The sequence below is a fragment of the Oxyura jamaicensis genome, chromosome 7 (genome assembly GCF_011077185.1).
Source record: "Oxyura jamaicensis isolate SHBP4307 breed ruddy duck chromosome 7, BPBGC_Ojam_1.0, whole genome shotgun sequence".
Lineage (NCBI taxonomy): Eukaryota > Metazoa > Chordata > Aves > Anseriformes > Anatidae > Oxyura > Oxyura jamaicensis.
The window spans coordinates 21,494,165-21,508,078 of record NC_048899.1 but is presented as its reverse complement, the minus strand read 5'-3'; the positions used below and the strand labels follow the sequence as shown (position 1 = coordinate 21,508,078).

Genomic DNA, 13,914 nt, shown 5'->3' with positions numbered 1-13,914 from the left:
ACTTTTTAAAGTATATTTTATGTGCTCCAAGACACCGTAAGTATTAATACAGCAAACCAAACCTCTAAAGGATTCCTGTCAAGTATAAATACATGCATAAACACAAGATACAATTGAAAAAGTCTTTTCTTAATGAGCTCATGGGTGCTTTGGCACACTGCATGAAATATAGATTTGAAATTTTAAGATGATATATCAATTCCACAGTTGGGCTTTGGAATTAAAATAAAAAATAAATCTACCCAACATCAGTTTGGATTCAGGTTATCCAGACTCTAACACAGCCACACCCAACAAATAATAATGATAAATTTTCTTACCACCCACTTGTGTAGTAATAAAGTGGAAGTGGGGGGTCTTTTTTTTTTTTTTTTTTTTAAAAAAAAAAAAAAAAAAAAAAAGCATCCCAGGATAAAAACAGGGTAAAATACTGTGGTCATTGGTAAAAAGCTCTAATATACCAAATCAATCACACGGTAGTTGAAATAAACCCCACAAGGCACTTTGTTAACCCAATGAGCAAATCACCAAGTGAAATTTGGTGCACAGACGTAAATGCATTTTTTGTTTGTTTGTTTGTTTTGTTGTTTCTTTTCTTAAGCCATGCATGATTTTTATCCTTATTATCTTACCACTGACACCGAGTAAGTCTTATTACAGCTAACTAGGAAACAAACTTGCTTGTCTGGAACCTAGCGTTGAACTACCCATGACAGCTTTGAAATCGTACACTGGTAAATTATATTACAACATAAAAAAGATTCCTCCTGAAACTGGTTATCCTGTAAGAAACATGGATATACAGGGTTTCTTTTTGCCATATAAGGAACACATTAATAGCTACCCAGTCACAGTCTTTTGCTTAAAATATGCACAAAATACACCAATTTGAAACTGGTTGGCACACAGAGTAAAAAGAAAACACATGGAAAATAGTTATTTTCACCTCTAAAAGGATAGTTAAGTGATAAATTAACATCATTAATGAAAACCTCATTATTGCAACTACACAATACTATCGTGCCTATTCGTACTTAATTTTCTTGTGGAAATTACATTATACAACGCAGCGTATAATCGGTTGTGATTGGGGGTAGGAGAGAACCAGTCGTTAACTATGACTAAAATGACCGGTTTTCCAGTGCAGTTGTCTTCTAATTAAATCTAAGTGTGGAGCACAGTCATTGAGATATGCTATAATGATTTGCTTGGAAGTATTTTTCCCTTTTGTTTTTTCCCCTCTGCTCATCAGACTACCTTACACCTTTCAAAACTAGAGCAGGAAAAAAACCCAGCGGGCTCCTGGCAGATGCCATGCCAAGGCAGGTATTACTCACCATCCTTCCGCCCCCATTTGGGAAGGCAGCTCATCTCTTTCTTAGCTCTTCCCACTAACAGGTACACACTCAAGCTCAGAACCGCACCTCAATTGCTATTTCAAAAGACAAGCTTCTTAATGACAAACCAGGCTGCCATTTTATCAGCAGGAGAACACATACAGCTACAGCACTTGGCGCTGCATCGGGCTATGGCGGTTTGGGTCCGGGTGTCAGTACCCACCAGCAGATACCCAGAGAGCACCCCAGGAGCATATTAAGCAGGCCCAAGTTTCTCCACAGCTTATGGTTAGTATTTTCTACTAGATCGGACTTTGAGAAGAAATAACTTATTATATCAGAGTCTCTTATCTTTACAGTGAAAGACTGCAGGTCACCTGGTAGAGGACACAACAGATATTAAAGTGATTATAGCCCTGATCTTAGCCAGGCGATGGAATTCGGTGCATGGGCAGGGGGCCCATGCGTTCCCACATTTGCTGTATTTCAAACACAAAAGCATCTCACGGGGGCAGGACATGGCAGAGGCTGGGAGCGGGGCCCGAGTGGGCAGGGAGGGGGCACAGGACAGCTTTGAAAAACCAGGGAGCAGAGCGCCTATTTCCCTGCAATGGCTTGGTACTGGCCAGGCTTAAATAATGGTATTGCAAATTAAGGCCCTGGGGAATTTGGAGTGTACAAGTGAGCTTTTGTTCGCCAAACCCCAAAAGGTATGTGGGAGATTTGGGGGTTTGTTTCCATTTAAATGGCATATGTATTTCTAAACCCTAAGTTAAACTATTTTGCCCTGCTTATTGTACAGCCTTGCTGATCTGATACCTGGTAGGAAAAATATTTCTCGTATCCAACATAGTGACAACTACTTAAAGTAACGATTATCTGCTACTGTACATAGCACTCCCATTTACTTCCCTTCAAAACTTTTGAACGAGGAAGAAAGCAACAAATCTAATGTAATAAAATTCACAGGAAAAAAATAAAATAAAATAAAATAAAATAAAATAAAATAAAATAAAATAAAATAAAATAAAATAAAATACTGTATGTGGCAGGGCACGGGAAGCAACTGTGAGAAAGAAGAGCACAGCTAGAAGCCATTTGAAGGGATGCAACCTTTCCAGTGTAAACACAACAGTTAATTAGTATGTTGTGATTTTAAAACACATTTTATTATTAGAAAGTAAAACAGAACTTTGCAGTAAAAAAATAAATCTTATTCTGAAGTTTTTAAAGCAGGTGGACAAAACCGTAGGCACTTATAAACATCCCCCCCCCCCCCCACTCTTCCCTCCCCACACACGTGCAAAAATTGGGTTACTTCTCTGTAAATTGGTTTAGCTCCTGTAAATATATCTCAGGATTTTAGGTGTACTTTTTCATACTGTAAGACTTCTATACAAAACCAGTTTAATCTAACTCACTCTGATTATTATTAGAAACTCATTATTTGAGGACATCTATCTTTACAGTAACCATGCACCATTAAGGAGCACAATGCCCATAATTGTTTAAAAAAGCCATGGGGGGTGGGGGAAGGGAGAAGAGGATCAGGAGGAGGGAGAAGGTAAGGAAGGGAGGTTTTGCAATTAGAGCAGCAGCATCTACTCTGCATTTTGCCCGCTGGAATGTTTACACATTAACAAACTACGTTTAAGGTTTCCTCCATCCAAAATCGTAAATGAGTTGCTCGTTGCACTTTTACTCATATTTTTGTCCTGACACATTCAAAATGCATTCTTACAACCACCAGGAAAAATCAAAAGCTCTCTTTACTCTATTACACACCCTTGATACCTCAAAGAGAGAGAGATTGTACCATTTAGTAAGTACAAATACTGCTAATGCCTGCCATTTTCTGTGGAAAATTCCCTATAACCCTCCTCACCTGGTTTCTAAGATTTGTTGCGAGCCTGCATATTCAAAGTCCATACAGATTGCAGGGACTCAGTGCCTCTGATAGCAGAGCACCAGAAGTGGCAGCCTGAATTGCACTTGCTGAGATGCAACACTCTTCGTGATGTTATCTCAGCCACTCAGAGCCTTCAAGCTCAAGCTGCAGCTGTTCTGGCAGCTCCCAAGCAGGAAGGAACAGTAACTTCAGCTAAAAACTACTAGCTGGTAATGGATGGCAAGGACTTCCACTGTCTCTGAACAGCTGACACCTTGGAGAAAAATAAATAGTTGTGTGCTATTTGCCTACTCCAGAAATAACAAAACACCTCTTCCTAATCAGTGGTGAAAATCGCTACTCCAGTCACTACTACTGGTGTCAGTGTGTCCATTATTCTGTACCATAAGGATAATCTGCTCAGTGATGGAAGAAATATCACATTGTAACTCCTTGATCGTTTTTAACTAATGAAAACTTCTAAAATGTCATTAATTAAGGTGCTGGGTGTTCAGTCTCTACAAGCACAGATCAGATATGATTTACCTACATCTAATAAAAAAAAAAAAAAAAAAAAAAAGGCTTCTCCAACTTCTTAACTATCTATGTCTCAACAAAGACAGTCACTGCGTGTTAAGGTGTGCCTTTGATATGTCTGTCATGTTGACAAACGCTAGGGGCCAAATAACGAGAAGTGCTTCGTGCCACTCGTTACATGGCATTTACCAAGTTTCAGCTCCAGCTCTCTACCAACACTAATATTAAACTGGAAAACAGATAACATTTCTCAGAAGGAATACCATGGCATCAGCAAAAATAATGTTAACACTAAAGTTTGTAAACTGAAAGCAGAAAAACACACCAGTGTTGTAGCATAAAGAATTCCTGCATGGGACAGGAGTGTGAAATGAAATGAAATGAATGAAAGTCAAGGAACAAAATGAAAATCAATCATTAGAAAAGGTTGATTGCAGCATGAACAGTATCCAAAATATATTTATTTCAGCTTTTATCAAAGGCAGAGAGTAAGAAATAAAGAATTATTAGAAATTCTATAAAGACATGAAAAATTACTTTAAAATCTTTAAAATAGAGTACCTGCCTGATATTTATGGTACATTCAATACAGCACTAGCATACGTATGTAGTTAATATAAAGCTGCACATCTAACAATAGGAACCACTAAAACAGACTTTGCAAATTAAGTGTACTTTCAGCTAAATAGCTAGCAAATTTACAGACTCCTTCCATATTAAAAATAATTGAGTTTTGCTAGCTTAAACCCAGCAGTTTTCTGACTGCATGGTGATATCCAGTTCACCTATTGTCACAGGTGAGTTTAACCCTATCTTTTTTCATAAAAAAACACAACACACTATTTTCATTTTGAATTCCTCTATTTAATCATTTATATTACTTGCCAATTAAGTTTAAAGCTCTTCATTAAACTGATGTATTTTAAATACAACAATTTCATAGAGATTCAGGAAGAGATTCATAAAAACTATATGGTCCAAACAGACTTTGCATGCAACAGCATTGAACTATAATTTTAGAGCTGCAAGAGGAAACAGAATTGTATTCATTTACCAAGAATGTATTTCTACAGTACTGTATATAGTGATGTGGTCTACAAATGCCAACAACAAGGGGCTGAAAATAGGATCAATTCTTTTCCTTCTCAGAAACAATCTTGTAAGCATCTGAGTTCCCAAAGACATAAAAGAATAGTTACTTTTCTGAGATCTTTTGATATCGCTCTTCATGGTGGAGCTATCCATGAGTGATGGGAGAAATCTCTTTTGAAAGTAAATGGTGCACCTTCAAGTGTGTTCAGATACATCTTTGCTGTTCCTTTCTGTGTTTCTCAAGTTTTACTTGAAAAGGATGCTTGATTTTTTAAAATTTGGTTTAGGTATCACAATGGGATACCTTATATCAGTCAGTGCTTGCAAACCTTATTCTTCCAGCACAGAATCTAGCTGTTTCTTTCTGTGTCAACACAGGAGGCTGAAGTAATCAGATAGGTCTAAAGAAGACAGGGGACGTTAACCTGTGCTTTCTCAGAATCTATGATGAGTATGATCCTACTTTCAACATGACCACGCTGAGCCGTAAGGTATATAAATAGCTACTTTTCATCTAAAAGCACAGTTATCACAGAAGCTTGCATAGCAGGGCTATCAGTTCATAATATTTAAAATGTCAATATTGATACTATTGTCAGGGATTCATCATTTCTGCATATAACTTTATCCTTCCCATCCACCCTCTGCTGTCACTCAGTAACATAAAGTAATTGTAGGCTCTTCCCCTCACCATGTCTCCAGCAGAAACACACAGACTGTAACATCTGTTGTGCTGTATAGGAATATCTCTGCAGCAGCATAGTTCTCGTAGTTTTATTAAGTGATAATTCAAGCTCACTATATAAATGCTTTTTATTAATGACTTGCTTGCATGCTAGAATGGAGAAGACAGAAGGAGGAAAAACCTCTCAGAGGAAAATAGGGATGTTATTTGCAACATATTAAAAGGCAAATCAAATAGCAGTTGCTCTAAATAAATCGGGAGGAGAGGGACAGGGGACTTGAATGAGAGCATGAAGACACATTCCTGCCACAAACCTCTGTAATCCACCAGTTCCAGCCCCTTCTCACATCTCTTCTCAACATTCATTTTCAATTTCCATTCAGATTAGCAGGAGTTACACAAGCATGCATTCATGTGCCCCTTAAGTATTTTATGAAACTGAAGATGAGAAACAAAAAGTTTAATTATGACCCATACCAGAGAATCATTCATTCAGACCCTGCTTAATTAGACGTGAGACAGCTATCTTAGATCATGAAGTTGGACCACAGTATGCTCTTATTCCAAATAAAATACAGATTACTGAAACCAATTTACTATTACCAAACTATAACCAGCATGACACGTGCACATAAAAAGAAAAAAAAAGCCACACAAATAATGGTAAATAATACAGAAAACAAACCATTTGCTTTAACAGAGAGTGCATGTCACATTAAAAGTAGGATAGGAAAGCGTTAAAAATGGATAACAAAAGTCCAAGCAATATACGATTTCCAAATGTGGAGAAAAAATGGACTTGCATCACCAAAGTTTGCTATCGGGTCAAAATAATGTCAGCATTTTTCCCCACATCACTTTCAAGATACCTGAAATTTAACTAAATATACTAGCAATCGCTGTTCTATACTTTAAAAGAACATAAAAACTATTTCCTCAATAACAGCTAAATAATATGACTAGTAATTGCTATTTCAGTCTTTCATGGCACATTAGACTACACACTTAATAGCATATTATAAAAAATAAAAAAGCAGAAAGTGACGTAACAGTCATCTGTAGTTGAATTATTTTTAATTATAACTGAGACAGATGAAACTTTTTTTTTCAAATAAAGAAAAACAGTTTAAAGAACAAAAAGTTTTATTCCATTATTTAAATATAATAACATGAGGCTGTTCTTTCTATTGTACAAATACAATAGCCATTGTAGCAAGGAGTGTTGCTTACATGATTAAACAGGTAGTTCGGTATTATGATATGTTTGACAGGTACCGTTACCAGCACGGTAGGAGCAGACATACAATATTGTTATTACCATACTGCGTGTGTCGATACCTCATAGCAATGTAACTCAGCAAACGAGAAGCATGAGCTCCACGTTTTCATCACAGCAGACGACTCTGCGTGCTCTAATCAGCGGTTCTCTCTGCAGATTACACCTCCTCGGATCCTTCCCCTTCTCCCACTGACCTGTCAAAGCGCCATCTCCCTCACGGTTTCTCAAGACTCCCGTAACCAAGACTGACCAAGTATTTCTCTTTCCATTTTACCCTCGCTTGTCACACAGCCAGACCAACATCAACAGGTATTTAGAAGCAATAGTAGTGAAGTCCACTCGTATTTACAAGGTTGCTGCAAATACAAATTATCTTCAGAGAAACATAATACATATACACGCACCCTCTTTAACATGCTGATCAGGGGGGTGGCAGGTACAATTATTAAAGGACTGAAAGCCTTAGATTTCCTTTGACCTCCATTACAGCCTAGGACTCTCTGCTCCTTGAAGGATAAGATTGTATTTGTCGAACCTACGGTAACATATTGCAAGTGGATTTTCTCTGTTCTTCTCTATTAGCTATCGTCCTTTAAAGGAAAGCAGTTTCAGTAAAGGAGATGTATATACTGTTTTCTGAGATACAGAGATCTTTTATTTTCTTTTTTTTTTATATTTTTTAAAAATAAAAATAGAATGATCCTAAGGATTTTTTCATGCTTGCATTTCTCACACACTCTATAAAAATATCATTGACATAGGGTGAAAAGGTCACATGCCTTGTAGAAATGGAGCCAAATGCTCCAGGAAGGTTTTTCACCTGGAAAATATCCTTATATCTAATTCTATTTATTGGAATTTTTTTACTGCTATTTTAGCAACAAAAAAACTCCAGGCCCTTTCCCAGCCTAGAGTTCCCTGAAGTGGTCTTTCCCATAAGGAAGATAAGTTTTCACTTAGAGGATAGCATCTCTAGCAGCAAGAGTTTAATACTCTGTAACAATATCAGGGATACGCAATCCTGAATTTACAGCTGTTCAAATTACTTTTATAGCTTTACTGTTCATTTTGGATCAGATGCTTATCTAAAATTCCATATATTTTGGTAGCCATAATATCTGATTTTAAACAGCTTCCAATAAACCAAAGAACAGTGCTAAAAAAAAAAATAAATAAACAAAAAAAAACATACGCACATACACACACAAAAAGCCACAGTGGGACAGATTCTGTGAACTGTAAATCATTGTAGCTCTTTAAAGCTAAACCATTTTATACCAGGTAAGGATTGAGCCCAATATGCACAATTCCACTTTAAAGTTGATTTTTTTTTTTTTTCCACAGGCACAGTGTTTTGCTTCTCATATGCTCTGCTAATAGCAAATGAGAATTCCTAATTACTTTATCCCAAATTCTTTCTATACTTATGCCTTTTCTTATCAATGACTTAAGAGGGGGGAAAAGTGCTGATTGATCAATTAATCAAGCTTTATTGACACTATATTTTTCAATATTTCAGAAATGTCTGCAGAACAATTTCCTCCAATCATAAGATCAATGAATCAATGTAAAACCCCAGTAATTAAATTTATCAACTCGGTATCAATACATCTGGCACTTTATGAAAGTATTATACCAAGTTTGTTCTCTTAAGGGATATATTGATTCGGGGCAAAGAGCCAAATATTTCTATTATTAGATCTGGGAATGCTAGATCAAAACTCAGTCTGTTATAAACAACATACAAATGTTTCATATACAGAGATCTCATGCTGATTCTGTACCATTAAACCCACTCCTAACAAGCAGATAAGCCTATTAATTGATGATTAAGACTACAGAAAGATCAGTTACATTCAGCGCTTCTAGTATGCATTCATTGAACAAACATATTGACGGGAAGCGTACAAAATCATTTACCTCTAGGATTTATATTTTAAAAAAGGAGGAGACCATCTATGCTAAAGCAGATTTTAAACCTTGTTCATGCAGTATAAAATAGCGTCAATTAATTAATTAAAATTTGAAACTAAAGCTTTGCAATCTGAAACAGATTATCACATCTCTGTCCATCATATACAGCATTATTATTAATTAAAATATGAACATTAAAGCCTAAAGATGACATATCCGATAAGAGCAATGTTAAAAAGCAAAGAAACAAAACCAGCATCCAAACGTTTTTACACTTCTATTTTGAAGGGCTAGCATACAAACTATTCTGAAATACACATTTTATTACTGTCCCTTACTATAATGTGTAAGCAAGTAGGGCACAAAAGTTCATGAAAAGCTATTTTACCAGTCATAAGAAAATGAGTAGTAGGCTTTTTATAGCGAGGAAAAAACTCCACTTAAACAAAAAAAGTTTTAAGGATAAAAGAACAGTTAATGACATCAGACTGTCATTTGTTCCTGTGAATCGTATGATGAAGAGATCAATAACAATACAATCTTCATATTTTCTAAAATGTTGCTGAAATAAGAGAAGCAGATACACGTGTTTTCACAGATGTTCCAATAAATAAAAAACAATTTGACTGTGTACAGAAACTATCTTATTATGCAGGGGGAAATAACAACAAAAACCCCAAACCCGCCAGATTCATGTAGGAGTCACATCCTGTTACAAACATCAAACAACAATGAGCCTTTATTACCCCACTATGATTCCTTCATTTCAAACATGATAAATTAGCAAGTATTACACTCACCAAAACTCCCACCACGCTGCTGTTTGTTGCCTATTTGCAAATGGGTCTCTATCAAGTATCCATAAGTATTAGTCTCATTTGTGACACTGAAGAAAAGAAGTCAAAGCATCCTGCTTTAAGGAAGACTTCCCTCATACCTTAGTGAAAAGGAAAAAAAAAAAAAAAAAAAAGGAAAGAAAAAGGAAAAAAAAAAAAGAAAAAAGGAAAACACACACACACCAAACCCCTCTCTTTCAGTCAGTTGGAGGGATTCCCTGATAATCCCAACACAAACTTCATGCAAAATGAAAAACTTTTTAGAAAAGTTGCTAAACAATTAAAATGACTTAAAACAAGCACAGACGAGGGAAAAGATCAGGTTAGACTTTGTTTTGGTCTTTTCTGTCTTGAAACCTCGCTTTATATTCAATTTGAAATACGCTGCTTCTCTTGAGAATGGAAGTATGATTCACATGTCAAAAACTGAAACAAAAAGAGGATGAGGAGGGGAAGACACACTTAGCAGGACTCCTAACATGTTTTAAGCTGTGCAAACAGATGTCTCCAAACGTACCCTCATTTGCAATAAACATTACTTTGGCAGTAAACAAAACTTTGCTTCATGAGGAGGAGAGGTGAAACCGAGATTAAAAATACAGGAGGAGAAACAAGACTGAAATGAGAGGAAAAAAGAGATAACTGAGTCTGCCTCCTCAAACTGAATGCTATATATACCATCACAAAAAACAACTACGGAAAAAGGCTCAATCAGAAAGAAAGCAACAGATGTATTCCTGAGCAAGAAAATATCCCTGATGAAATAATGCACAAGCATACAGAAAGGATCTTTAAAACTATGAACACAGATGCATGCATGGCAAAGGTAAAGTTTCAATGTGAAAATAAAAATGAGGCGGAAGATCCAATACCTCCTTGGTTTACCAGCTCTGTATCACAGATACTTGATGATTTTGTCACGCCCTGAGCAGAGTCATTTTTAAGTGCAAATCGGTCCTACTCTTTCCAGCTTTTTCAATTTTATAAATTTGGGATCAAAAACATCAAAGCAGCTTCCACTTCAGACCTAACTTTTAGAGGATCAATGTGACAAGTCATTGCTTGATAGATGTTTCTCTTGATAAACGACTTGTTCAAAAGAGACATTGTAGCTTTCATTTCCTGACCACAACACACTTTTAATTTGCAACAGCAGAGCTGCTGGAGTGTGACTAGTTCCCACTTTCCAGCCCTTCAGGATTGTGGCACTGTCAGGCCACATACATGGGCAAAACAAAAACTCAGGCAGAGGTGCATCCCCAGCAAGAATTGCAGCGAAACTTTTCCTCAGAAAAGAGCCCCGTTATGTTTGATTTCTCTAAAGAGTGGGCTTTGAACCCCCCTCCCCACCACCTCCAACCCCTAACATTTTAGGGAATGCAGAGAGAAGAGAGGAGAAACCATATCTGGCAATATATACTTAAGTGCCATAGTATATATACCTCTGCCTGATACTACCGCGTTTATTACACGTATATATATTACCGCTACTGTAATTATTATTATTATGTGGGAATCGCATTTAACAGTCCAAACCGTCCACACCATCCAATTTCAGCTCTCAGCATACTGTCCGATTCCCGATTTAAAATTTATAAATGTAATATCCTCCTCATCACAAGCAGCAGTCCAATCTGCTCTGAATATATATTACAGCTTTAACATCACAGAGGGAAATCTCCCATCTGGCAATCACATTCGCTCCAACAGCTCTAGGAAGAAAAAAAAATGTTCTACTCTCGCTCGCTCGCTCTCCTCCTTAAAACATTTCTCAGGGCAAATTATGTGCATCTAAAATAAACAGTCGCCTTATTGATCGCTTCAAAGTCAACAAGTTCTAAATGCAAAATGCAATCAGATCATTCCCATCGTATCGCACCCGGGATATGTTTAGCAATATAGTCACCTACAACACCAAAATAGGAGTGTACATTGTGCAACTGCTCTCTCAATCTCTTTCTTGCATTCAGATATGTTATTACGAGAGATCATCAGCCACACACGCCAGACCTCCCCTTATCCCAAACCACACACACGCACACACACACACTCCTAGGGTCTCTCTCCATCCTTATTTGTTGCTACCACACGCTATTAAAAGTGAACGTACCCCCTTTTTGGTTGCACAAAACAGACTAATAGTCGCTTCTGTTGTTAGTTCTTTAGCCTTAATTGCATACCTTGAGGTGCATCTCCTGCACCACTAGGAGACCTATTGAAATTCCCCACGCTCCATTTTATCTGACTTTTTTGGAGGAGGGGGCGGCGTGGGGGGCTGAAGAGTGACCGTTAAAATGAAGCCAGTTTCAGCACCTGATTATTTCATTCTGCTACACGTTGAGAACAGAGCAGTGGGAACCAGACACTTGTAAACTGAGCATGAAATACCACTTATTAAACAGTATTAAACAGTCAGCCACAACACTGGTTTTGTTTGTTTACATGCAAAACATTCCCCCCACCCCACATCAGTTAAAACCTCTAGCAGATGATTACGCTGAAAGTAAACGAGGGAAAAGCAGCCAGAGTTCAAGTAAATAATCAAAAAAAAAAAAAAAAACACAGTTTGCAAAAGGAAAAGATGCATTTCAGGCATGTATGCATGACTACGTAGACATATAGGTGCATATATACATAGCTACGCGATTTCCCCTTCTCCAGTCACCGAGTTTTACTAATTTACATACCACTGGAGTTCAGTGGTGTATACAGTGCACTGCTAGTAACATGCAACTTTAGGTTTTACAACTGAGATCAATGCAATAGACAAAACTAATGCTATAATCAAAGCAGAAATGATAAACAAATGATAGCAAGAGAAAAAAAATGCTTATATATACACGAGTGAAAATATACTATTAAACATTAGGTATTTATTACAAAATATTTGCATGCAGAGTCCTCGGTGCGTTATCATGCCATTTAAATTTGTCTTTGCTATTTAGATGCAAAGGAAGTAGATCCCAAAACGGACATACCATAAACACTGGTGCTACTGATCATTTCTTGCTGGCAGCACAAAAAGCTGAATTGGATTTTTCACAAGCAGGAATTCCAAAGGTTGCTTTTCATTAAAGCCACTTTTCCTCTCAGCTATCAAATGTCACTGCCTTGAAACGTGGGCCCTTTCGTCAGGTATTCATTTAACCTACATGCATATAATTAAGTGGGAAAGCAACATCAACAAAAAGGGGATCTCAGATCACAAGAGAAGAAAGAAAGGGGGAAAAAAAGCACATGACCAGGAATGCAAGTCCATGTCAATTTCACTCACTCCCATTGAAACTAACAAGAGCTCCAGGGAGGATAGTAATAGGATCAGTGGATTGTATATACCATTAAATTATACATCTTTCTCTCCCTTCCAAGCCAACAATACGCCCACCACGCTGTACCCCCTCCAAGATGATGTGCTTACATTTTACTGCAACAGCTCCTCTGACATATCCGTGCCCCCCCAGCCGAGACACAGCAATTTAAACCCAACTTTTGTTTTGCGAGCTTCTTATTTGCACTTATTTGCTCCGAAGTTAGTTGTTTCAAAGTCCAGCCCCGCGGTACCGGCAGTTTATTATTTTTAATGCAACTTGAAAATAAATCCAATTAGGAGGAGGAGGTGGGGAAGGAGCTTGCGATCGCCAACTCTTAATCTGCCTACTATTGTTGGCAATGATCAAGGAGGAAAAACCATGCACTGCGACTGTATAGCTGGACTTTCCAGACTACGATTAGGAAAGCAGAGCGGAGTATTTAACATCAAAAAACGACCGCGAATTAGACAAAATACTTCGGGCACGAGCGGGCGCTTAAAAAATACACGGCTGTCTCGGCGAGCTTTGAGATTAAATAAAATTTAAACCGCTGGTAGGAACACCGAAAAAAAAAAAAAAAGAAAAAAAAAAAAAGAGAGAGAGAGAGAGAGGGAGGGAGAGGGAGAGAGAGATCCTCTTACCTGGAGATTTGGTACGAGCACCCGATAGGTTAGAGTAGCATCGATCCGATGTGTTTGCTGATGAATGGGGGCTCGGGTTAAGTGAAGGTGCCTATGATTTGAAATCATTCCAAGTTTTTGAAGGGAAGACTGACTGCAGCCTCTGCCATGTTGGAATTTCAAACCCAAAACAGCTGCTTTGCAAGGAGCCAGCATGCCAGCAGCTGGACGCCTGCGCAGAGCGCCGCCGAGCCAAATTCAAATCACTTTCACGCGAAGAGCCAAAGATCAGTTTTCAAAGGGGGAGCGGCGCGGGGGGCGGGGGCGCTCCGCGGTCCTGCGCGCCGGGGCCGCCGCTTCCCGCGGGGGGCTGCGGGACGGCCGCGGCGCGGCCTCGCTCCCGCTCCCCGCAGCG

The 13,914-nt window shown here is 38.0% G+C and overlaps 1 protein-coding gene across 5 annotated transcripts in view; it reads right to left on the bottom strand.

Annotated features, from left to right (window-relative positions):
• Window positions 1–13,846, bottom strand: part of FIGN (fidgetin, microtubule severing factor) — a 104,077-nt gene extending 90,231 nt beyond the window's left edge. For 2 of the 5 annotated variants that reach the window (XM_035331576.1, XM_035331575.1), the window contains exons 1-2: window positions 13,521–13,846; window positions 12,547–12,716 (exon numbers count right to left, since the gene is read on the bottom strand). Coding sequence is in view for 1 of the 5 variants with exons in the window: in XM_035331575.1 (XP_035187466.1) it covers window positions 12,547–12,571 (25 nt within the window). In the remaining 4 variants the exon portion in view is untranslated. Of the gene's footprint in view, window positions 1–9,532; window positions 9,683–12,546; window positions 12,717–13,520 lie in introns of those variants that run through there. The other 3 variants (XM_035331577.1, XM_035331578.1, XM_035331579.1) reach the window with 2 other exon arrangements.
• Between the last annotated feature and the right edge of the window lie 68 nt (window positions 13,847–13,914).